This window comes from Protopterus annectens, chromosome 1.part0, assembly GCF_019279795.1.
Source record: "Protopterus annectens isolate FY-2018-M chromosome 1.part0, PAN1.0, whole genome shotgun sequence".
Taxonomy (NCBI): Eukaryota; Metazoa; Chordata; order Ceratodontiformes; family Protopteridae; genus Protopterus; species Protopterus annectens.
The window spans coordinates 1,397,832,540-1,397,858,707 of NC_056725.1; the positions used below are offsets into that span (position 1 = coordinate 1,397,832,540).

The 26,168-nt window shown below is 45.8% G+C and overlaps 1 protein-coding gene across 1 annotated transcript in view; it reads right to left on the reverse strand.

The window, feature by feature from the left end:
* Window positions 1-26,168, reverse strand: part of MAP3K7 (mitogen-activated protein kinase kinase kinase 7) — a gene marked incomplete in the record, with an annotated part of 2,238,689 nt that overhangs the window by 1,425,017 nt on the left and 787,504 nt on the right. The window contains 1 exon segment of the mRNA XM_044067202.1: window positions 6,817-6,862. Coding sequence (XP_043923137.1) covers window positions 6,817-6,862 — 46 coding nt within the window.

Here is a 26,168-nt window from a genome sequence, read left to right on the forward strand (position 1 = left end):
GTGGGGATCCATGATTTGTCTGCTTAACACATCTGCTAAGGAGTTCTGTGCTCCTGGCAGAAACCTTGCCTGAAGAGTTAGTTGCAAGCTTAGCGCAGTCTCCCATAAAATCATTGCTTGCCTGCATAGAGGATAAGAATGTGTTCCCCTTGCTTGTTGATGTACCACATGACAGTTGTGTTGTCTGTTAGAATCAACACCTGCCCTGGAAGAAGTAACTCCTTGAAAGCCATTAATGCAAACTGGACTGCTAACATCTCCTTCATGTTGATATGTAGATGCTGTAGTCTGGCAGGCCACTTGTCTTGGATCCACTTTCCATTTAGATGAGCTCCCAAGCAATGTCCGAGGCATCTGTCGTTAAAATCTGACTTGCCTCTGGCCGGGTCACAGAGAGTCCCTTGTTTAGGTGACATTCCTGAGCCCACCACAAGAATTCTTTTGAAGGCAAGGTATTATTTGAATGACAGTGTCCAAATCCTGGCAGTGCTGTGTCCATACATTTTGAGATACCATTGTAGCTTCCTCATATGCAGTTTGGCATTGGGAAGCACCAGAATACAAGATGCCATGAACCCTAATGCTTGAAGGACTGTCCTTGCAGTCAGCACGGACTGATGAGATAGTTGATGGAAGTAAAGTGACAGACTCTTTTGTTTGTCCGGGGTTAAAAAGGCCATCTGGGCTGCTGTATTCAGTCTCACACCCAGAAAGCACATGTCTTGAGAGGGTACTAGACTGGACTTTATTTCGTTCACAGAATACCCTAGGCATCTTAGCACTGCTATAACATATTCCAGATGCTGTAGAAGGTCTTCCTTTTCTTGAGCCAGAATCAGGCAGTCGTCCAAGTAAGGATAGATTTGAATTCCTTGAAGCCTGAAGTAAGCTGTCACTGGAGCCAGAACCTTTGTGAATACTCTGGGCGCAGTAGATAAGCCAAAGGGCAATGCAGAGAACTGATAATGAGAATTTCCAGCTCGAAACCGCAGATACTTCCTGCAACTTAGCCTTATAGGCACATGAAGGTAAGCTTCCTTGAGATCTAAAGTTACCATCCAGTGATCTTTGCCCAGCAGAGGTAAAAGCTGTTGTAACGTCAACATCTTGAACTTGGGAATGTCCAGAAAAGTGTTGAGGAGAGATAAATCCAAAATTGGTCTCCACGTGTTCCCCTTCTTTGGTACTAGGAACAGGCGAGAATAAAATCCTAGGCCCCTTTCTGATACAGGGACTGGCTGAATGGCCCCCATCTGGAGTAACTGAGAAACTTGCTTGTGAGCCTCCTTTCTTTGTGGAGGAGGAGCGTCTGGCATGCCTTTGAAAGGGGGCATTGTATGGAAATAAAATCTGTAACCGTGGTGAATGATATCCAACACCCATTTGTCTTGAGTAATTAAATCCCAATTTTCTTTGAAAAGAGACAGTCTTCCTCCCAAAGGAGCTGCCAGGCGAGAATCTACTGGCAGCTGAAAAGACAGGTCATTGGGTCTGTTTACGAAAGGACTGACCCCTGCCCTCACCAGAAGTCTGAGGAGGTGAACTCCCTGTCCTAGGCCTAAAAGAACCTTGAGCCCTGCCCCTACCACGTCTAGACCTACCCCTAGACTGGGAATCATAAGCAGGATATGTCCACCCCTTAGCAGGCCAATTTCTACTAAACTTGGTGGCTGCACCTGCAAAAATCTTTAACAGTTTGCATAGACTTAGCTTTGTCCTCCATTTTCTTTAAAACTGCTTCCACAGGCGATCCAAACAACACATCAGACTGTAAAGGAGCATCCAAAATCCTTGTCTTAACATGCTCAGCTAAATTCTGATCCTTCAACCAGGCATGCCTGCGAAGAACAGAACTAGTAGCAGCCACCCTCGAGGAGGCCTGTACAGCATCAAAACCACATTGCAAAGAATGCTTACCCACTTGTTCAGACACATGAACCAAATCCAGCAACTCTTTACACTCAATACCTTCCGCCAAAGCATCCACCTTAGATTTTAATTGTGAAAGGAGATAATTCTGATATTTTAGCATGTGAAACTGACAATTCAACGCTCTCATGGCTAGAGTGGAAGAAGTATACACTTTCTTTCCCCACCTATCCAAGGCCCCTGCCTCCTTATCAGTGGGAACAGGATTTTTAACCACAGAAGCCTTAACACCTTTAGGCCCTTGAGAAATAGTTTCTGGGTCCGCCCTAGGACTCTTAAACAAATACTTATGAGCTTCGGGCACCCTATAATACCTATCAGGCTTAACAGGAGCAGGAGGCAAAGAGTCAGGGTTCAGGGAAGCCTCTGCAAAAACATCTTCCACCACATTCAACACAGGAGGAATAGCTAAGGGCCTATGCTGGGGTAAAAACAAGAATTCCCTAAGCCTTTTCCTGGAATCAGAGTAATCCTGGCCTTCCCATTTAAAGTGCTCCCTCATGGAATGCAGAGTCTCTGAAAATGAGAAATCCTCAGGAGGAGAAGCTGTAGGAGTGGAATCATCCACATCAGAATCAGAATAAGTAGGATACTCCTGCAAGTCTTCCAGAAGACTCTGAAGCCTCTGAACACTGTTCAAAACTATCAAACTCGGTTCCACCCTAGGCCTCTTATCAGGGGGCATAGAACCTCTAATCATAGTAATCAAATCTTCTGCCATTTTAAGCATATGTTTCTTAGGTACAGAACCGAAATGCTAGGAGAAGCCCCCACTGAAGCTGAACTAGGCCTACCTCTCAAAGAAGTTTTGGCAACAGAAGGAGAGGCTCTAACTACCTTGGGAAGAGAGGGAAGAACAGTTACCTGAGAAGCCCCCTCAGCCTGGCCTACCTCCTGAGAAGGCACATCCTGTAACAGTAAAGTTTCTGCCTGAGACTCCATGGAAACTCCTGGCAAAACCTCTGGCTCCACTGAGCCTTCTAAAGAACCGACGTCCGGGACTGCCGGTTCATCAACCCTAGGCTTCACTGTTTTGTCCTTGCGCTTCTTGGACGAAGCAGGCGTCGGAGCATCCGACGGCATTTTATAATTGCAACGCTTCCCAAACACTAACCTGGCACAGTCTAACCTCCTCTTAATAGTGCGTTTGTTAAACCTAGCACAAGAGCGGCAACCAACAACGTCGTGCTCAGGCCCTAAACAAGGTATACACAAGGTATGGTAATCCCTATGAGGTATCTGTTTCCCACAAGAAATACAGTTATTCACTTTTTCTGACATCCGGTAAAATACTGAGGCAAGAAAAAACCAAAATGTTCCCCAGCGGGGTACTTAGCCAACTCTGTTTCGGTCTGAAACTCCGGTTTGAAATATTTCAGAACGCCAACCTGCACTCGCAAAAACTGCTTCTGCATCGGACCATGCGGCAAAAGACTGGGGATATGGCGTCGGTCATGCGCATTAGTACCCTGGCGTACTGGCGTCAGTCTAATGCGCCTGACCGACGTCAGCCTTATACTCTGGTATTCGGGCCGACTGGGCGGACTATACCCAATAGTAAGGACTGCAGCAATGGAAAGCGAAGAACATCCTTCTTTTATAGTGCTTATTAAACCTAGCACAAAACCGACACCCGACTACGCCGTGGTCCGGTCCCAAACAAGGAATGCAAAGAGTGATAATCCCTATGCGGTATCTGTTTCCCACAAGAAATACAATTATTCACTTTTTCTGACATCCGGAATTAACTGAGGCAAGAAAAACAAAAATATTCCCCAACGGGTACTTAGCCCAACTTGGTTTCGGTCTGAAACTCAGAATACGAAAATTTCAGAACGCCGAACGGCACTTGCAACGCTGCTTCTGCATCGGACCATGCGGCAAAAAAGACTGAGGATATGACGTCGGTCATGCGCTTTTATACCCTGACGCTCTGATGTCAGATCTGAGTGCCCATGACCGACGTCAGCCTAATACTTTGGTATTCGGGCCGACCGAGGACAGCGGACTACCCATATGTAAGGACTGCAGCAATGTGAGATGAAGAACATCATCACATTTTCTAACAAACTCTAATGAGAGAAAACATTTATTTGTTTTATTTTTTTTAATAGAAGAATGAAAAAAGAAAAATTACCAACAATGGTAAGAAAAAATACTCCTATGAGAAAAGAAGTGATGCCAACTATGGTACTGAAAAGGGTATTGAAGAAAGGTAGCTATAAATAGCTATATTCAGCTCAAAGATTATGGAAGGGAGGAAGAAAACAATAAAATATAAAGGTTAGAAATATAAATTGACTCACGACTAAACAGGCTGTGAAAACTGAAATAACTCCAATAAAATGCTCAACAGCAAAGGAAGCCACGTCTGAAAACACTGGAGACAAATGAGATATGAGATATGTCAGGTTGGCAGGGCATTGTGGGTAAAAGGAGGCACTCAAACGTTCTTTGAACCAATGATCTGGTACAAGTGTCCGAGTCAGATCAGTGTTTCAAATCCAAACTCATCAATTCAGTAATGAATAAAAAGGACACCAGATGTTGCAATTTTATTACAGCACCTCCACCTGGTCTATTGCTGGTTACCTATTATATTCTCGAAAGCCGACAATATCGAATCCAACATTGTCGCCATGAGAATAACGAAAGTGCAGAACGTCGAATGGGTAAACGGAAATCTCTGTAGATTTCCATTTACTTCAATGTAGTGTGGTCTCGGAGTTGGTATATTTAAGTAGCGGGGGTGTGGGGGGGGGGGTTGTAGGGGGGCTTGCCCCCCTGCCTACACCCTTTAGATTTTCTTTTTTTTTTTTTTTTTTATGAACACTCAAAATTTTAATGGTTTGATCATTAAAGGTCGACCTTAGAGGTATTTGCTTCCCACAAGAAATACAATTATTAACTTTTTCTGACATCGGTCTGGAGCAAGGAAAAAGTTTCCCCAACGGGGTACTTAGCTTTAATGAAGACTTCGGATCTGAAATTCGAATTTGAAAATCTCAGGAGTCAGCCGACCGGCACTTGCGAACTGCTTTTGCTTTGGGCACCGCACAGCAAGAAAGACTGAAGAAAATGGCGTCGACTGCATCTTTTATACCCCTGGCGCACTGACGTCAGGGAGGAGGTGACAGCAACCGACGCCGGACCTAGACTTTGGAATTCAGGATGACTGCGGGTAGCCTGCCAGCAGGATAACCCAATTCTAATGACTGCAACAGTGAAACACGATGAACATCACATTTTCTAACAAACTTTAATGAGAGAAAACATTTTTTTTTTTTTTTTTTTTTAAATAGAAGAATGAAAAGAAAAAATACCAACAATGGTAAGAAAAAATACTCCTATGAGTAAAGAAGTGATGCCAACTATGGTACTGAAAAGGGTATTGAAGAAAGGTAGCTATAAATAGCTATATTCAGCTCAAAGATTATGGAAGGGAGGAAGAAAATAATAAAATATAAAGGTTAGAAATATAAACTGACTCACGACTAAACAGGCTGTGAAAACTGAAATAACTCCAATAAAATGCTCAACAGCAAAGGAATCCACGTCTGAAGATACTGGAGACAAATGAGACATGAGATATGTCAGGTTGGCAGGGCACTGTGGGTAAAAGGAGGCGCTCAAAAGTTCTTTGATCCAATGATCTGGTACAAGTGTCCTAGTCAGATCAGTGTTTCAAATCCAAACTCATCAATTCAGTAATGAATAAAAATGACATCAGATGTTGCAATTTTATTACAGCGCCTCCACCTGGTCTACTACTGGTTACCTATTATATTCTCGGAATCCGACATTGTCGACATGAGAATAGCGAAAGTGCAGAACGTCGAATGCGTAAACGGAAGTCTCTGCAAGGGGAGATTTCCATTTACTTCAATGTAGTTTGGTCTCGGAGTTGGTATATTTAAGTAGCGGGGGTGTGGGGGGTTGCAGGGGGGCAAGCCCCCCTGCCTACACCCTTTAGATTTTCTTTTTTTTTTTTTTTTATTTATTTTTTTATGAACACTGCGGTGGTGGTACTGCGGTAGTGTTGTCGCCTCACAGTTGGACGTTGCCCGCTCGATTCTCAGTTAGAGCGTCTTCTGTGTGTTGACATGTGTGAATGGGCGTTCCTTCGTTGAAGGTTGTGCATTAGGCCCGGCAAGCCAGCACGTGAAAAATCTACTGCCAATCATTAGCGGACCGGAGTTCCGCTGTGGCAGCCCCTAACCGGGAAAAGCCGAAAGACACAATCAAAATTTTTTTATGAACACTCGAAATTTTAATGGTTCGATCATTAAAGGTCGACCTTTAGTGATTCGAACCATTAAACTTTCGATGTTCTAATATAGACCCCTATAGTGAAGCTGTGTAATCTCAGGTAATAAATGGAGGGTAGACGTGGTGAATCTTTTAGCCAGGACTCAGTGATTCCAAATATGAAGGATTTGTTTTCTTACAGCCATGCTTCTAACTGGGGTCATTTGCTGGTGATGCTGCAAATATTAATGGTAGTAAGGGTGAAGTGCTGAGGTCAGTTAAAAAAAAGCTGACAAAGTTATTTTTAGGAAAGAAACTATGCAGCTGACTTGTAAAAGGGCTGCCTAAGAAAGCAGATAAATCAGCTACTAAAGCAGCCAGCAGTAGAGAAATGTACAGATTAAAGGGAAGAGGTTACTTAACATAAATGTTTAGAAACTGTGCCATCATCATTTCAGATGCCATAATACTAAGTAATAGTTCAAACACAAAGCATCACACCACCTGCAAAAAGCAGCGAGACACCTGAGCAACTTAATGTACCTTCAGAGTACTGAAAAACAGAGCAGTACACATCCAACTATAAACATTCACTTACCTTTTATGCCAGTAATTAAGGTGACTTAAAGCAATACTCACCATTGTATAAAGATCCACCCTCAGCGTACTCCATGACAAGGCACACCTTTAAAACAATGACATTTGTTATAAACACAAGACAAGTGAAAGACCGTACACATTAATGCATTCAGAAGTCTAATCAACTAAATAAATACTGCACATGTTTTAACATAGAAATTACTTTTAAAAACATTTAATTTTCAAATGAAAAAGCAGCTACTGTTAGTTATATTCTGAAGCTGGTTCTAAACAACAAAAGGAATGAACACAACAGTATGGCAAAACATGAAAGTATTTATCCTACCGGTTAATTTTCAAGAGGGCCTTTCTGTATCAGTTGGGACACTTCAGAACATATTTTCTGCACCATTTCATGTGTTCTTTTTTTTTTTTTTTTTTTTTCTTCAAAAACCTTAAGTTCCCATGCATAAAGTATGTAAACACTTAGTCCAAGCATGCCATGCCCTCCCCGGTGCCAAGGGATGCGCATTCCCGAGCTCCATGAAAACAAGGGGCTGCCCCTGCAGAGTACACTCAGCAAGGTTATATTTTAAAGGACCACCACAGGAAAAGAATTAAAAACATTTTTTTTATCTTTTCTTGAATTTCTACACATTGCTAACCTGTATTCATCAGAAATCCTTCTGGAGACACTGACATCCTGATCACAGCTTGTTTTCTTCTAAAGCTAAATATTCCCCATAGTGCACTGTGATGGCATAGTTGTTGAGATTATAATGCCCATGGCTGGACTGTCACATCACAGTTTCATTCACTCAAAATGGAACAGAGAAGTGCTAATTTTGAGGCACCTCAGTACTAGTATCACTTACTGTTCTGCAGTGCCTCTTAATAAATGTTTTTTCTACTGAAATCCAGGAAATATCAATTAATTGCAGAGATAAGACTTTTTGGTGAGATACTGCTTTTGTGCGCTTCAGTTCCTGTTAGCAGGGAGATAACCAAGCGATGTGTAAGGGGTGGTACTGGTTAGAGCAATACCTTTCTTATTCACAGACTCTGTCCATAAAGGACACTGGGACCAAACTATGGGGGGTAAACTTAGGATTTCCCATCCAATTGTCAAGGTTTTATTTGAAGAGAGTCAGGGGTGAACTCTTGTTTTACATGGATGGGTAACTTATTCCATAGCTTGAGGATCCTTTGGGACACCTCTCTCTCTCACCATCATGTTCTGTGTATGTCGCAAGCAAAGTTCAAATCCCTGGAGCTAGTGTTTCTCACGCTGTTTGTTTTGTGCATGTCCAGCAGATCCAGCATGGGTGGGATTGAGGAAGCTATGCAAGACTGGCAAAAATCCCCTCTCAGAAGCCTGTAGAAGACTGAATACAGAGACAGAGTTTTTTGGCAATCAGTGTAGGACAGGCTATTCATGCCATGAATCCTCCTGGTAAAAACCTGTGTGTGTTTTTCAACTGCTGCAAGTGTCAGATAAGGCACATGCCAAAGGGGGGCATTGTCCTCAATGACAGGTCTGATGAGGGCTGAGTAGAGTGCCACTATAACTTCCTTGGACCTGGATGCCATACCCTTACTTATAACTTAGGTGACATACAATGATTTTCTTACTATCATAGCTATGTGTTGGTCAAAGGCCAGACTGCTGTCTACATATGTTCCCAAATCTCTTACTATTAGGTCGACTCTTAGGGGGTGCTTTACAGATGGAGTAATTAACATGTTCTGTGCAAGTCTATTCTGTAGGGTAATGAAGTGACTGAGTGGCCGGATAAAACAGAAGGGGGAACCAATGTTGCCTGGGCCAAAAGGGAGTCACTAGCAAGATTTTAGGATTATCCCTCTGGGATCATGGAAAGGAGTAGAATTTCTCTCCCAAGCTGAAGGACATGGCATACATCCTCCCGTCATCGTGACAAGGGGTCCTGGTGCAGAACAGTCTGTCTGCTCTGGTTGGAAGCAAAAAGATGTGTCTGAAGTGTACCCCATTTGTGGACTATACCCAGAAATATCTCTCTATGGATCTGCTGAGACGTCTGCAAGGAAATTGTTCTCTGAAGCTATGTAAACTCCCTATAGGAATAGCTTTCTTTTTATGGCTATGTCCCATGCCATCAGAGCTAACTTGCACAGCTGGTAAGACATGGTGCCTTGTGGTGTGTCGATGTACCACATTGAATGGGGTGTTGTCTGAGCACTTACAAGGGGGCCTGGGCTCCACACATTAGAGCGCACCCGTAGAGCTTGGATGAGGACTTTCATTTCATTCATACTGATGCATTTCCTGAGTTATCTGGAGAACACTGCCTCTGAACTGTTGTAGATTCTGTCCATGCACCCCCAAGCCAAGTCAGATGAATTTGTGGGTATGTCCAGGCTGAGTGGGGATCCTAAGAAGGGAACTCCTGTGCTGAGTTTCATTTGAGGTTCCCACTGTTGCAGCTTCCACTTTAGAAAAAGCAAGATAGGGATTTGCACGTCTAGGGGGCAACAGTGTTGAGAGCAAACAGACTTCAAGTACCACTGGATCATCCTCATGTGTAATCTGACATATAGCTCCATCATAATTGCGTCTATCATATACCCTAGGGCTCTTAGAATCTACTGTCAACATCTCAAGTTCACAATGTCTCCTCTGTAAAGACTGGAATTCACTTCTCTGACTCCTTCACAGGACACAACCATTATAGGTTGCAGACTTATCGAAGACAAAGACAGTGGAATCAAGGACTTGAAGTAAGTTGAAAGAGAAAGAACTTCCTCGAGTGAGGAAGGCTGTCATTGACTGGGTATTAAGTCAGCAAACTATAATGGCTATGTCCTGGGAAGGCATCAGAGAAGATTTCTTGACGGTGAAATTAAATTCCAGTCTTTACAGAGGAGACATGGTGAGCATGAGATGTTAACAGCAGAGTTTCCTTGGTTGAGACCTACATAAGGAGATCAACCAGGTAGGGGAAGTTTGCATTCCCTGGGTTCTGCAAAAGGCAACAGCCAAAGCTAGGCAATTTGCAATGACTCCAGGAGCTGTAGACAAGCCAAAAGGTAAAGCTGATAACTGAAAGTGTGATAAAGAGACAGAGAACCTGAGAATTTTCCTGAAGGCAGGGTGTATAAGTATGTGCAGGTATGCATCCTTCAGACCTGGGATGATTAGTCTCAACTAGAAACCTTTTCCCTGAGTCTGAGGAGGAACTGGTTCTATAGTTACTTGGAAGAGCCATTCCTGAACAAAGGGAGGAATGAGGGGGGATTGATTTACAGGTGGTGTGGGAATGCCCCTTGGAGATGGGAGCTCTTTCCAAGAAATTCTGTAATTATTTTGTATGATGAAAGTCAAGTGACCCATTTGTCTTAAGTAATGCATTCTCAGACTGGGAAGGATAGATTTAGCCTTACAGAAAGAGGAACATGTGACCAAAGTGGGAGGGAGAAGCAGATATGGGCAGAAAAAAACAGGATTTTCCAAGCTTGGAATCCCACTGAGGTTTCTCTGGAAATCTTATAAAGTTTCTTGCCCTTTTCAGGGGCCTTTTCTTCCCCAAGAACAAAGGTAGTACGTTTTGATGGACAGTTCCTTTGCAATCTAGGGAATGATGCAAGAAAAATCCGTTTAAGGTCCTACATTACCTTGCGTTTTTGCTGCAGTGCTTTAAAAAGTTCAGCAGCAGAAGGATTAAAATAAAGGGCCCTATGAAGAGGGAATCACAGAAGCTTGGCCTTACCTTCTGGGAGGAAGAGAAGGCAAAGACAAATAAACCAACAGATGACCAAAACCAGTGGCTACAGTCCCAGAGGAAGCCCCTGCAGCATCACAGTTGCACTTAATAAAGGTACTTGGGTGGTATTGAGCACAAAGACAACTTGAGATTTACATTCAGAATCTTCAAAATCAGCCACAGACTTGCTCTGGTTTTCCAGAATGGATGACAAATGTTTAGTCATTTGTGTTTGGTAGTTTAGGGCTCTGAATGCCAGGGTGGCACAAGTATAGACTTTTGCCTTATCTGTTCATGGTCCTGTTGCCTCTCTCAGATGGCAGCACAGACAGCAGCACACTGGTGCAGCGGGTAACGTTGTTGTCTCACAGCAAGAGGTTCTCTGGTTCGATTCTCAGCTGGAGTGCCTTCTGTGCGGAGTGTGCAAGTCCTCCCTGTGTTCGTGTGGGTTTCCTCTGGGTGCTCTGGTTTCTTCCCACTTTTCAAAGACATGCATCTGGAGTATTTCTCACTGGGACTCTGCTGAAAACTGGCTTAGTTCCAAGTTGGATTTCCCAGTAAACAAATGTTAAATAAATATAGGTATAAGTTTGGTGGGTTTATCCACAGAAAACTGAAGGGTCTGCTACCTAATCTTTATACAGGAATTTCGTGTCCTTGGGCTCCTTGTTAGAACCTGTCTGGTTTCTTAAGTACAAGTGGCTGTGAATCTGGACTAGAACTGGAAGCAAATGCACTCAAAATGCTTCCAGAACAGGGGGCACAGCTGAAGGCTTAGGGCTCCCTAGTTCCAATAAATCATAGCAAATTTTCTTGAAGACCTGTTTTGTATCCCACTCAAAATGCTGATTCATTTTGGAGATGGTTTCCCCAAAGGAAATCTTTTCCAGTGGGGAATCTGGTGATAATGTACCCTCATCATCTGAGGCCAGTTGTCCAACAGAATGAATTTAGGAGAAACTGACCAACGAGTCCTCATATGAATCTGATCCTTCTCCTGAGGAAGATTCATTACTGCCTTTTCACATGTGTTGGGGCAGGCGAATGGGAAGAAAAGAAAAGAAAGAGGCTTCAAAGATAAGATGGCCCTAAGAAGAATCAACAAACTACTGAAATACAAAAACCAAGTCAGCAGCACCAAGACCCACCACAGGAAGTATCAGGAATCCAAAAAATGTGAAATAAAACAATTTATTGAAGCGCTTTTCGTTGCTTGTAATGTGGCAACTTCTTCAGAAAAGATACACAGTTTCAAACAGTAGTTTATAAGTAATTGAGACATGTCATGTGATAACCATACCTCCAGTAAGTAAAGTTCTTAAAGAAACATTTGCTAAAAAACTACATATGTTCATAAAACCTAAATACAAAAGCTGCAAGTTTGATAGATTAAAAGTGTCATCAAAACTGTTATAGTTATACAGAAGGCATTAAACTGTTAGACTCAAACAATAAACAAAGTTAGACTACACTTCAAAATTACGAATAATCAACCGGGTATATCTCTCTAAAATATTGTACAGCTAAAATGAATGGGATTATATTCAAGCACAATACCAGTTACCGTCTCAAACTTCTTAGTTTCAGAAGACAGGCAATGTTACAAGCATCATTTAAACCTGGTACAACAAATGCATTCAAACGGATTTGCCATTCAAGCTCATGTTCCTCTAAAAGTAAGTTCAGTGGGCCACCTCTCAAAGTAGCTTGAACTTGATCTATAGCTTTAAAGGTAAATTTGTGGCCCACATTATTTGCTATATATCTTGCTAGTGGGTTGTCAATTTTATTGACTGAATTAGCATAGGTGTGTTCATAAACCCTGTCCCGCAGTCTACGTTCAGTCTTCCCCATGCAGAATGCGGGACAGCAGACACATCTTGCTATGTAGACTACTAGTCTAGAATTACAGTTGAGTTTAAATTTAATCTCATAGTTGTTGTCACCTATACAAAATGTATTGCCCACTTCCATGAATCTACACATCCTACAGGATACAATACATTTTGTACAGGTTCCCTGGCTTACGTCATCCAAGAAAGTTATTTTCCTGTGCCACTGTCAAGCAAAGCCACAGAAGTAATCCCCGGGGTGTATTTCCTATTTCCCATCCACTCATCAAGATTTTTCTTGAAGAGTGCTAATGAGGAACTTTTCTTGACATAGATGGGTAGCTTGTTCCAGAGTATGGGAATTCTCTGGGACAGGAATCTATCCCTCCAGCATGTCCTGTTTATTGTGGTGACAAGGTTTAGATCCCTAGAGCGTGTAGCTCGGAGGGAACGGGATTTCTTTAGGTGTAGCATGTCCAACAGCTCTGAGTTTGACATAGGCTTTATATGTTAGGCAGACATCACCACGGAGTAGGCGATATGCTTCGGAGTAAAGCTGAATTTTTTTAAGACAGTCAATGGAGGGCACCTGTTTGAGGCCAGTAATCCTCTTTGTGATGTACTTCTGTGGCTCTTCCAGCTGCTGCAGATGTCTTGTGAGGTACATTCCAAAAGGGGCGTTGTACTCTATAATAATGAGTGTCGAGTAGAGGGGACAAATGACCTCTTTTTTTCCTGGATGAGAACCCTTTTGTGATGAGGTGTGCCACATAGACGGACTTCCTGACTTCTGTGGTGATGTGATTATCAAAGGAGAGATTACTGTCCACCTGGGTCCCAAGGTCTCATCACACATTCGGTGTTAAGTAGACTGCTGCCTATGTGGTAGTTCACGGGTACAGAGTTTTTAAAAAAGGGGATGACAATGCACTTTTTGGCACAGAGTTTGAGGTCATGGCTCTGACACCAGGCATCTGTCTCAGTGAGGCCCTTTTGTAGGATGTCCACATCATTTGGGGACTCGACTATGGCTCCTAGTTTGCAGTCATCTGCGAACTTCGTTAGCCTATAATTCAGAGAAGCAGATACCTACAGGAGAGGTCCCCAGGACTGAACCCTGAGGTACTCCACTTGTTACTGGTTTGAAGTCACATTTGGAGTCTACAATTTTTACAGTGTGGGTTCTGTCAGTGAGCCGCAACCCATTTTGTGACGTAGGGATTTATACCTAGTTTAGTGAGTTTAGCTATAATTCCAGAATGGGGGATGGTGTTGAAAACATTGGCAAGGTCAAGACAGGCTGTGTGAACCACCTTACCCTCGTCTACAGCTTTGGTGACTGCCTCAAAGTCATCGATCAGGTTCAGGAGGCATGATCTGCCTTTCACAAACCTGAACTGGGTGGGGTCCAGAGTTTGGAGGTTACCAATGTCTTTGTTTATGAGTTCCATGATGATACGTTCCATGGCCTTGCAGACCAGGCAAGTCAGGCTAATAGGGCGATAGTTCCCGGGATCAGTGGTGGCTCCCCTTTTGTGAAGTGGGATAACTGTTGCTATGCACCATTCAGTGGGCACAAAGCCTGATGTGAGGCTATGACTGAACATGGTGCTTAGGTGGGGAGCCAGTTTGTTCTAAAGTTCATGCAAAACGCAGCCTAGGATGTTGTCCGGTCCCATGGATGCTGTGTTTTGGGATTTAGAGAGTGCAGCTTTTACCTGCGTAGTTGTGATTACAGGGACTCTGCATTTTTCCTGCATAGATATGGGCCCTTTAGTGGGTGAGGGAGGTAAAGTTAGCACTGAACCTATCAGCCAGGATGTTGGCAATATCAGCTGGTTCTGTAATTTAGGTCCCATTGTGCTGTAAATCAGAGCAGATCTGGATGTTGCCATTGAGATTTCTGACATCGCTATAGAATGCTTTGTGGCTGTCCTTAGAATCAGTGGCAATTTTCATAGCTAGCTTTGGAGGATCTTATAAGGGATCTCAGCTTCTTACTGAGGCTGACCAGACAGCTTTTCCACTCATGGGATTTTACTCTCTTTTGCAACAGTTTCTTCCTTCTGTTGTACAGTTTGTTTTTAGCAGGGGACCACCAGACATGCTTCTTTTTTTGGAGGCTTGCGTCTTGGTTCTGTTTGGGATAGCACCATCCATGCACTCGTGTAAGTGCTTATAGAGTGCATTTGTGTAGGATTCAGCAGTCGTAAATGTATTGTCCATCTGCATGGGTGTCATGAAGTTCACCACTTCTGTCTTAAGAAGTAAAATTTGGTTTTGGAGAAATTTTTTACCCTGGTTTCCTTAATGGGGGGTGGGGGCGGGATGTGGATATCTAGGGTGATTAGTTTATGGTCGGATCGGACCAACGAGGAGTTGACGTCAGGTGTGGAACACCGGTCACTCATGTTGGTAATGACTAGTTCTAGGATACTGCTGCCCCTGGTGGGGGTGTGGATAAGTTGATCCAGGGCATTGGAATTTATGAATTCCAGAAAGCTTTGAGCGAAGGAGTTGGTACATGACTAGTTTTTCCAGCTAATGGTGGGGAAGTTGAAATCGCCCATTATTAGGGTGTTTGGTTGAACCCTAATATTCTCCAGTATATCAAGAAAAGAGGAGTGGGAATCCTGGGGCATGGTGGGGGATCTGTAGTAAGCTACAATTTGGAATGCAGTTTTACCCAGAGTTAGTTGCACTTGGATAACCTCGGATGCATTATGCTGAGCAACTAGCCTGGAGGTGTGGACATCATTAATGAATATGGACACACCTCCGCCTTTGGTGTTCCGGTCCAGGTTACATAGCCGAAAAGTGTGGTATGAGTTATAGCCTGGTAGTGCAGGGGTGCTCTCTCAAGTCTTGAACCAGGTCTCAGTCACTGCACAGATATCTATGTTCTCCATTTTAAGGAGTGCCTCGAGTGACTACATTTTGGGATTTAGACTTCTAGCATTGAGTAGCATTACCCTCAGTTTTTGCTTGCCTGCTCCTGTTACGGTGGTGAATTTGTCATTTGAACCTTGCCTAAAAAAGGCACTATAGGGGCGAAAGAGCCTTAGCCAGTATCCGGAATCCCAGGGATGACAGGTGCAGGCCATCTCCGGCAAAGCATCGTGGTCTGCCAACCATGTCGTCCCAGGCAGACAGATACTGGATCCCCTTAGAATGACACCAGAAGCTCAGCCAATTGTTGAAGTCAATCATTTTGTCCTTGTACTGCGGTATCATTCTGAGCGATGGCAGAATGCTACTCGGGCCTAGGGTCATACCTGCCTGGGCTACAAGATCAGAGAGCTCTTCCATGTCTCTTTTCATGTAGTCCAGTGAGGTACGTCTCAGGTCGTTCACGCCAACATGGACAATGACAGAGTCATATTTGTACTTGTTGTGGAGTGACCTGAGTGCATGGGTTGTGTGGTGGATCCTGGCACCCGACAGACAGCTGACAGTAACCTTCTCTTCGTTTAGCCTGGTGAGTGGGACATCAGTGTGCCTGACTATAGAGTCACCTATGACTAGTGTGTTGGGTAAGTTGTTTTGCCTTATGGGCTGTGGCTTATTGGCACACTGAGTCTGTGGGCTATGTCATCTGGGTTGTGTTGGGGGGTGGAGGTTGCTTGAGGTTCTGCTTTGGAGGTCTCTATTGCTTGAGCAGATTATTATTGAGAGCCTCCGCAAATGTTTTTATGTTTCTATGTGTGGATTTTGGTGGTGTAGGTTTAGTGGGACTATGTGATGAGTGTGGTGTGGTGCAAGTGTTTACCTTCTCCTCCTGACTGTCAAGTTCAGTCTTGGTTGGAGAGAGCTTTAACTCCAGTTTGGCTAGATAAGTGCATCTCTCACAGGTTGTAGTGTTGGGTGGTAGGAGGAGAGGGTTGTCTGTGTACATGAGGCAATTGCTACATTGCCCCAAGTTGCCCAGATTCATCAGATAGAAAGGAGAGAACACTGGGAGCTGACCCTTGGACATGCCTGAATAAATAATTATTTTCCTCTAGACAAGTGAGGAAAGTGAGTACAAGAGCTGTTTTTCTCTAAGCAGGTGAGGAAAGTACAAAAACTGTTTTCCTCTAGATAAAGAGGAGGTTGAGTACTGTAGTAATTTGTAGCTTATTTAGCGCTTACAAGTTCTGAACAAGTGCTGAGCATGAATAAGCAAATTCAAGTGCTAAAACTAAGAATCTGTATCTGGACTAGACTAGTTACAGGAAAGAAACAATTGAAATGTAGGCTTTTAAATCTGAAAGTTGAGAGAGATGGAAAAATTGCCCAAACGGCCAAAAACTACAATTTCTGGGTCAGAACATACTCCTTATGTGGTAGATAGTCTACCTGGAGCTGGCCACTCCTACTGATAAGCTAGAAGGCCTCCCTCAACACAGAAAGGCTTGGAAAGCTCAGGAGCTTACTAACAGTCCTGAAAACAGCAAACCTGTATCTGAACTAGACTAGTTACAGGAAAGGGGGAAAACAAGTGCAAATGCGGGCTTTTAAATCAGAAAGTTGAGAGTGATGGAAAAAACTGCCCAAACGACAGAGGGACATCCACTCAAACAAAGGACAAATGGTGTGGAACATTGTCAGACTTTGATGAGGGAACTGGGTATGATTCTCTAATACCAGAGGTATGACCTCTGGTCCCTCTGAGATAATCATCCTGGGTTCTCTACCATACTGTTGAAAGATTCCGTCATGTTGGTCATATAAGTGTCAGATGCCACTCTGCCATTCAGCTGGGTGGTCTGAGACATCTCAGCAGAGCATGGACACACCTCAAATTCTTGTATCTCAGTACATCAGAGTCAGACTGGGCAGCCAAAGTATCCAGTTTCAGTTTTTTTGAACTTGTTGTTTGGGTGCAAGCTGGACAGGGGGATGAAGGGTGGGACACAAGAAAGAAGGCGGATTGGTGCAGCCCGTCCGATTGATGGATCAGAAGGTCTGGAACTGGGTCCAGAGTCCAAGGCTGCTCGAGAAGATGATGATGCAGGAACGGGAACCCGAAATTATTTCCCGACAGGCCAATGTGAAAATTTGAAATTGCAGCTAACTGAACTCTAATTGTAGTGGAAGCGGACCCAGAATGAGAGAGTTCCACAAGAAAATCCAAAATGTGGTGTATAGGGGCTGAAAAGGGGTCTAAACTCTTAGTCTCTGTCCAGGAAGTAAAACGTTTCCACTTACTAGCGTAAGTTTTTCTAGTGGTAGACTTGTGCGATGATAAAATAATTTCCCGTACAGACGGGGAGATATCTGGAAGCCTGGCTAAGGTTGGAAGTGGAGCAACCAAGCAGTGAGCTGGAGAGATTGCAGGGATTGGTGCAGCCCACCCGATTGATGTATCAGAAGGTCTGGAACTGGGTCCAGAGTCCAAGGCTGCTCGAGAAGATGATGATGCAGGAACAGGAACCATATTTGTCAAGGCCAATAAGGAGCAATGAGGATCATTCTGCAGCCCAAAACGGTAGCTTTCTGTATCAGTTTTGGAATAAGGGGAAACGGAGGGAATGCATAAAGAAGTCTCTGAGGCCAATTGTGGACTAGAGCGTCTCTGGGGGAATGTCCGGGAAGTGGAAGAAGAGAGAAGAATTTGTTGCACTTGCTGTTGAAGGGGGTGGCAAAAAGGTCGCAGCAAGGCTGGCCCCATTTTCGGAAAATTTGGTCCACAATTACTTGATTCACAGACCACTCGTGAGGCATGAGAATTGCTCTGCTCAGCCTGTCTGCTATGACGTTGGACTTCCCAGGGATGTGCGTTGCGATCAGAAACCATTGGGAAGAGATCGCCCACTGCCAGAGTCTGAGTGCTTCTCGACATAGGGGGTAGGACTTGGTTCCGCCCTGCTTGTTGATGTACCACACTACTGACATATTGTGTGTTTGAATTGCAATGGTTCCGGTAGGAAGAGAGTCCTGAAGAGCTTGCAACGCTAGAAGCACAGCCCTCATCTCCAAGACGTTTATATGCAGGTGGTACTCGTGGGGTTGTAAGGTGCCTTGGACTGTCCTGCGCTGATAATGCCCCCCACCCGATCAGGGAAGCGTCCGTGGTAACCGTAGCAACTGGGGGGGGTACAAATGGTCTGCCTAGGGGTACTGATGTGGAGACCATCCACCATGCAAGGTGCTTTTTGCATGCTTCTGTGATCATGATCATGTGAGACATGGGAAGCTGCTGGAAGGACCATTGGGTGAAAAGCAGCCACTGGAGGATCCTCATGTGAAAATGAGCTAGAGGAACAAGTATGATCGCTGCTGCCATGAGACCTAGAGTTTGGAGGACGAACCTGGCTTGAATTCTCTTGCATGCTAATAAGACCTGTACATGTTGACGAATCATTAATACCCTGTCTGGTGGAAGGCTCGCTGACATGTCTTTTGTATTTAAATTTGCACCTATAAAGGTGATAGACTGACAGGGCGACAATGCGACAATGCAGACTTTTCGAAATTTATTGAGATACCTAGTCTGGAGCAAGTCTCGATAGTGTAGTCTCTGGCTCACAAAAGGTGATGCCTGGTGGTAGCAGTAAGGAGCCAGTCGTCTAGATATGGAAACACCTGGAATCCTTGCCGTCTCAGGTGAGCGGTAACTACTGCCATACATTTGGAGAACACCCTGGGGGCTGTGGTGAGACCAAAGGGCAGAGCTCTGAACTGGTAATGGCTGGCTCCCAGCCGGAAGCGAAGGAATCTTCTGGAGCGTCTGTCCATTTTTATGTGGTAGTACGCATCCTGAAGATCTATAGAGCACATCCAATTGTCCTGCCCCAGAAAGGGCATAATGGACTGTAGCGTGACCATCCGAAACTTGGTTCTTTGTACAGACCTGTTCAGTCTGCTGAGATCCAGAATGGGTCTTCAGTCCCCTGTCTTTTTTGGTACCAAAAAGAACCTTGAGTAAATTCCGGATCCTTGCTGGTCTGCTGGGACTTGCTGGATGGCCCTTTTTCTTAGCAGTTCTGAAAATTATTGTACTGCTTGATCCCTTAGATTGGATGGAACATCTGGAAGGGACTTGTTTGACACTATGGGAGTGCGAACAAAGGGTATTCTGTAGCCTCTGGATATAACTGACTGTACCCATTTGTCTTGTGTTATGTCTTGCCAGGCTCCTGGATACAGCGATAATCTTCCCCCGACTGCCTCCGGAGGTGGGCAGTCGGGCAGCCCTTCAGGGATGGTGGGAAGGCTTCTCAGAGAAGGATTCTCTGCTGCCCTGGTTTTGCGGACCCCCTCTGCCACGAGGGCGGCATCTATTACTGTTCCCTCCTCTGCCCCTGGATGGGAACTCACCACGTGTGTTCGGCAAGGCTCTCTGAGATTTCCGGAAACACATCTTTCCACTCTTCTGACCCTTGGGATATGCTCTGGAAGGCGTGGAAAAACGGACTCCCATGGCAGAGAGAGTCTTGCCTTCCTGTCACACCTGGTAAGTGTGTCCTTCACCTGTGATCCAAAAAGAGAGGAACCATCAAAGGGGGTGTTGGTGAAAGACGCTCTGAAAGGTTCCGCGAAGTTACATAGCCACATCCAAGCGTGTCTCCTTAGAGCAACACCTGTGCCTGCGGCTCTACTCGCACCATCGGCTGCATAAGAAATGAGCCTCATGGAGGAGTTCACCACTGAATTAAGAGTCGCCAGCTGGGAGGCTGCCTTAACCTGGGCCACCTCAGCTGATGGATCTTGGAGGGTATCTCCAAGCTCTTTAAGGAGATCCCTTTGAAGGCGGGTAAAGTGGCACAAATAATTCAGTTCAGAGACCTCATAGAAAAGGTCGCTGAAGAGAACATCCGCTTCCCATATCTGTCCATCGTCCTGGACTCCTTGTTAGGGGGATGGACAGATGAAGAAGTTTCAGCCAACTCCTTCTTTGTGGCCGCCACTACCACTATGGCATCAACAGGGACACCTTTGGTCAAAAATTGTTTATCCTGTGGTGCTGTTATGAATTTAGCAGGTCTTCTGGGGGTGGGTTCCACTGTGTCTGGAGCTGAAAACGCCTTCTGAGCCACCACGGACATCAGTGGGTCGGAAGGCGGAGACACCGAGGAGGTGGAAGGTCGGGATCCAAACGCATCCAGGAATACAGACTCATCCTCGGAGGGGCTTAGGGTAGTCCAGTTGCCCCTCTGCCTAAGCATCTCAAGGATGTCTGAGAAGGAGACATCTTCAGAGGGGGATCTCGGGGACCCTTCCGAATCCTCCAAGTCGGTATCTGATGCGACAGACTCAGGGGAGTCAACATGCTTCCTCTTGCATTTCCTCTTATGAGGTGGCTCCTCTGAATGATCAGGGGAGGCCTCGGAAGAGGAAGATACACCCAAGGGGGTGCCCTAGAGCGTTGGTTCCCCAAGCTTGGGGTCTGGAGGAGGGACAGAGTCAGACACAGGCACCATAGTGGGAGGAGCCATTGGGGATGATCGTGGGGCTGACTCAGGGGCCAGCACACTCCTCATGACCTCGAAGGCACCCCTGCTCGGATGCCGAGAAGGCTCCAGTTCCGAAGAGACCGGAATCCCTCTCTGCACCGAGGGGGGTGGCTCCGAAGCCGATGTAGGAGCAGAGCCTTACCTGCGCCGAAGCTCCGAGAGGGAGAACGGGGTCGGACAAGGGTCCGATGCCATTCGCCCCCTTGGAGCCGACGAGGGAGTCTCGGCGCCCAGACCCTTCCAAGGACAGTACCAAAGAAGTGATTGGAGCCGACGACGAAACCAAAGCAGAAGGTATCGGTGCTGACGGTTCCATGACCCGAACCCCAACGAACTCCGGCTCCGAGCTCAAGGAAGGAGTCGGAGGAGGAATAACTGCAGAAATGGACGGAGCCGACACCTGATGAGGGGGGCTGGACATTTTTGCTAGGGCCTGCGATTTTAACAGCCTACTGACCACTCTCTCCAGTCATGATCAGATAGTCTTGAGGACCGAGAAGAGTGGGACCAATGACTGTGCTCCGATTGGAGCAGAGGAGACCTCGGAGCCGAGCGTATCGACTCCAGGGTGGGAGACCTAGATCTCTTTCGACTCCCCATCGGCTCCGAAGGGAGAGTCGGAGCCGACTGGGAGACAGGTAAATCGGTTCCAGCCGGAACCGAGGCTGAAGGAACAGCTTCACCCATCGACAGCTCCGAACTGGGAGCCGAAGATTTAGGTGGCTTAGAGGCCTTCACAGGCTGAGTCTTTGCCGGTGAATCTTGTTTAAGTAATCCACATAGGATTACTGAGAAGTTATGTAACTACCATAACGTTCCATGTTAGTTGTCTTCTCTCGCCTTCTTTCTTGCTGGATGGGTTCGGAGCCGAACCTCGGCTCCAACTCGGCCACTTACTAAAGCTCGAGAGCTAATTTTACCGGCTCGAGGCAACCCTATATTCCATGATGCTAGGCGATAACTACCCAGATCTTGTTTGGTAGCTGAAACAACATTAAGCAATATAGTCCTCCAACTGGAGAGGAGGAGGAAAAAGGATAACCCTGAAAGGATCGCTATCTAAGCTGTAGTTACCCTAAGACAATTTGGCTGAAAGTGCAAGATCAGGACCCTTCAAAGAAGGGGAAATCTTCTCGGTCTGTCCAGGCTAGGGGGATGGTGGGTGGGACGCAAGAAAGAAGGCGAGAGAAGACAACTAACATGGAACGTTATGGTAGGTACATTACTTCTCAATGTTAAGTTGTCAATCTCGCCTTCATTCTTGCTGGATGGGACTGCGTCCCTAGCACCTTCATCCTGGGTGGCTCATTGGAACAGACTCTTGAGAATGGTGGAACCAAAATTTGCCCTGTTTCTGGAGGCCATGTCCAATTTGTAATGCGAGACAAAGGTATGAGGAGAAGCCCATGTGGCTGCTGCACAAATAGTGTCTATTGGTAGTCTAGCTTGAAAAGCTGTTGATGTGGCTAGCGCCCTGGTTGAATGGGCTCTTGGCCTAGAAGGCAATTCTTTACCTCTGAGTTGGTAAGTATACGTGATCAGAGAAGAGAGCCACCTAGACAGGGTTACCTTGGATACTGGAAGGCCTTTCCTATTTTCTGCATAAGATAAAAAGAGTTGATCAGATTTCCTGATTTGTTTAGTTCTGTCCAAATAATATCGGAGCTGACGATGAACATCCAGACAATGCAGTTTTTGTTCCGCCCTGTTCGAATAATTAGGGAAGAAAACTGGGAGGTCAATTGATTGATTTAAATTTGTCTGCGAAGCCACCTTGGGTATGAAAGAGGGGTTCGTTCTTAGAGAAACTCTGTCTTTGTGGAAGACTAAGTAAGGAGGACGAATGCAGAGGGCATGAAGTTCAGATACTCTCCTAGCAGATGTAACAGCGACCAGGAAGAGTGTTTTCCAGGAAAGTAATTTCAATGAACAGGAAGCCGCAGGTTCAAAGGGAGGTAGAATCAAGGATGTTAAAACTAAGTTTAGATCCCACTGTGGTGGAAGATCTTTGATCGGGGGTCTTAGTAAAAAGACACCTCTAAGGAATGCTTTGCAAAGCTTATGGGACATGATGCTGCAGTCCGACAGGCCTATGTGAAAATTTGAAATGGCTGCCAATTGAACTTTTACTGGGAAGGATGAAGATCCTGAATGAAAAATTTCAGCTAGGAAATCCAAGACCGAGTGAATTGGAGCAGTGAACAGATCTATATTTCTAGCCTTTGCCCAGAAGGAAAAACGTTGCCATTTACTAGTGTAGATCCTTCTGGTGGAAGATTTAAGGGAAGCTACTATGATATCCCGGACGGGATTTGAAATCATAGGAAGCCTGGCTAGGGACGGAAGTGGAGCAACCAAGCAGTGAGGTTGAGAGAATGGAGGGATTGGTGCAGCTGCCCCGACTGATGGGCCAAAAGATCTGGCACTGGATCCAGATGCCAAGGCTGCTCCAAGAGATAACGATGCAGGAACAGAAACCATATCTGTTGAGGCCAATAAGGGGCAATGAGAATCATCTTGGCTCTCAAGGCGGTTGCTTTCTGAATTACCTGTGATATTAACGGAAGGGGTGGAAAGGCATACAGAAGTCCCCGAGGCTAATCGTGGACTAGAGCATCTCTGGAGGGATAGCCTGGAAGGGGGAAGAGGGTGAAGAAGTCGGGGCATTTGCTGTTTTGAGGTGTAGCAAAAAAATCGCAGAAAGGAAGGCCCCACTTCTGAAAAATCTCTTCCGTCACAGACTCGTGTGGCAAAAGAATAGCTCTGCTCAACCTGTCCGCTATGATGTTGGACTTCCTGGGGATATGCGTTGCTATCAGAAACCGCTGAGAAGAGATCGCCCATTGCCAAAGTCTGAGTGCTTCTCGACACAGGGGATAGGACTTGGTTCCGCCCTGCTTGTTGATATACCACACTACGGACATATTGTCCGTTTGGATTGCAATAGTCCCCAGGGGAAGAGAGTCGTGGAGGGCTTGCAACGTCAAAAGCACTGCTCTCATCTCCATGACATTTATGTGCAGGTGGCATTCGAAAGGTTGCCATGTGCCATGGACTGTCTTGCCCTGAAAATGCCCCCCCCACCCGATCAGGGAGGCGTCCGATGTGACCGTGGCGACCGGGGAGGGAGGAATAAAGGGTCTGCCTTGATGGACTTGAGGGGACAACATCCACCAAGACAGATGATTTTTGCAAATTGGAGTTATCATGATCTTGTGGTGCATAGGGAGTTGTTGGAAAGACCATTGGGCGAAAAGCATCCACTGTAGAAGATGCATGTAAAGGCGGGCAAGAGGAAGAAGTGTGATGGTGGCCGCCATGAGCCCCAATACTTTCAGGACATACCTGGAATTCTGTCGCTCTGAAGCAGAACATGGACATGGTTTTGAATATCTAAGATCCTTTGATCTGTTAACTTTGCTGAGAGCTGCACGGTGTCCAAGTTGGCGCCTATAAAGGTAATAGATTGACAAGGTAACAAGGCAGACTTTTCGAAATTTATAGAGATTCCTAGCCCTCTGCAAATGTGAATGGTGTAATCTCTGGCCTGAAGAAGTTGATGCCTGGTGGTGGCGGTGAGGAGCCAGTCGTCTAGATATGGAAACACCTGGAATCCTTGATGCCTCAGGTGAGCCGTAACCGCTGCCATACGTTTGGTGAACACTCTGGGGGCTGTAGTGAGACCAAAGGGCAGGGCTCTGAACTGGTAGTGACTGGCCCCCAGCCGAAAGCGGAGAAACCTTCTGAACTGGTAGTGACTGTCCCCCAGCCGAAAGCAGAGAAACCTGGAGCGCCTGTGAATTTTGATGTGATAGTACGTGTCCTGAAGGTCCACAAAGCACATCCAATTGTCCTTGCCCAGAAAGGGTAGAATGGACTGTAGCGTGACCATCCGGAATCTTGTCCTTGTTACAAACTTGTTTAGTTTGCTGAGATCTAATATCGGTCTCCAGTCCCCTGTTTTTTTTGGTACCAAAAAGAACTTTGAGTAGACTCCGGATCCTAGTTAGTCTGCTGGGACTGGCTGGATGGCTCTTTTTGCTAGTAGTTTTGATAATTCTAGCACTGCTTGTTCCCTTAGACTGGGTGGAACGTCTGGAAGGATCCCCTTTTGTTGAGTTGGGGTTTGGATAAAGGGAATTTTGTAACCCTCGGATATAACCGACTGTACCCATTTGTCTAAAGTGAGGGAGAGCCAGGCTTTTGGGTACAGCGACAACCTTCCCCCGACTGCCTCCGAAGGTGGACAGTCGGGCAACACCTCAGGGATGTTGGAAGGGTTTGTCAGAGAGAGACTCTCTGCTACCCTGATTCTGCGGACTCCCTCTGCCTCTTGGGCGGCGTCTGTTGTTGTTACCCCCTCTGCCTCTGGGGGTAAACTGACCTCTTGTGTCAGGCGTGACTCCTTGTGATTTGCGGAACCACATCTTTCCACCCTTTTGACCCTTAGGATATGGTCTGGAAGGGGTGGAGAAACGGACTCCTACGGCAGAAAGAGTCTTGCCATCTTGCTCGCATCTGGTCAAGGTGTCTTTCACTTGAGGCCAGAACAACGTTGAACCATCAAAAGGGGAGTTAGTGAAGGACGCCTTGAAGGGGTCTGCAAAAATACAAAGCCGCATCCAGGCGTGACGCCTTAAGGCCACACCTGTGCCTGCGGCCCTACTTGCTCCATCGGCTGTATAGGAAATGAGCCGCATGGAGGACTTAACAATGGAGTTTAGGGTTCCTAGCTGTGAGTTGATTTTATCTTGGGACCCAGCAGCTGACGGATCCTGTAAAACTTCACCCAACTCTTTGAGAACATCTCTCTGAAGGCGGGTGAAGTGACACAAGTAATTCAGCGACCGCATGGCAAAGGTCGCTGAAGAAAACATCCGCTTACCGTACCTATCCATAGTCCTAGAATCCTTGTTAGCAGGATGGATAGGTACTGAAGGATTGGCTAGTTCCTTCTTGGTGGCTGCAGCCACCACCATGGCATCAACCAAGACACCTTTTGTTAAAAATTGCCTATCAGCTGGAGCCGTAATAAATTTAGAAGGCCTCCGTGGGGTGGGTTCCACCGAATCCGGGGCCGTCCACGCCTTCTGTGCCACCACTTCCATAAGGGGGTCGAAAGGTGGAGACACCCAGGAGGTGGAGGGTTGAGAACCAAACGCCTCCAGGTAAACCGACTCGTCCTCAGAAGGATTAAGGGAAGACCAGTTCCCCATCTGTTTGAGGATTTCAAGGATGTCTGAGAAAGAGACATCCTCAGAGGGGGACTTTGGGGATCCTTCCGACTCATCCAAGTCTGTATCGGATGTAATGGACTCAGGGGAGTCCACATGCTTCCTCTTACATGTCCTCTTGCGCGGAGGTTCACCTGATGGGTCAGGAGAAGCCTCAGAAGAGGAAGA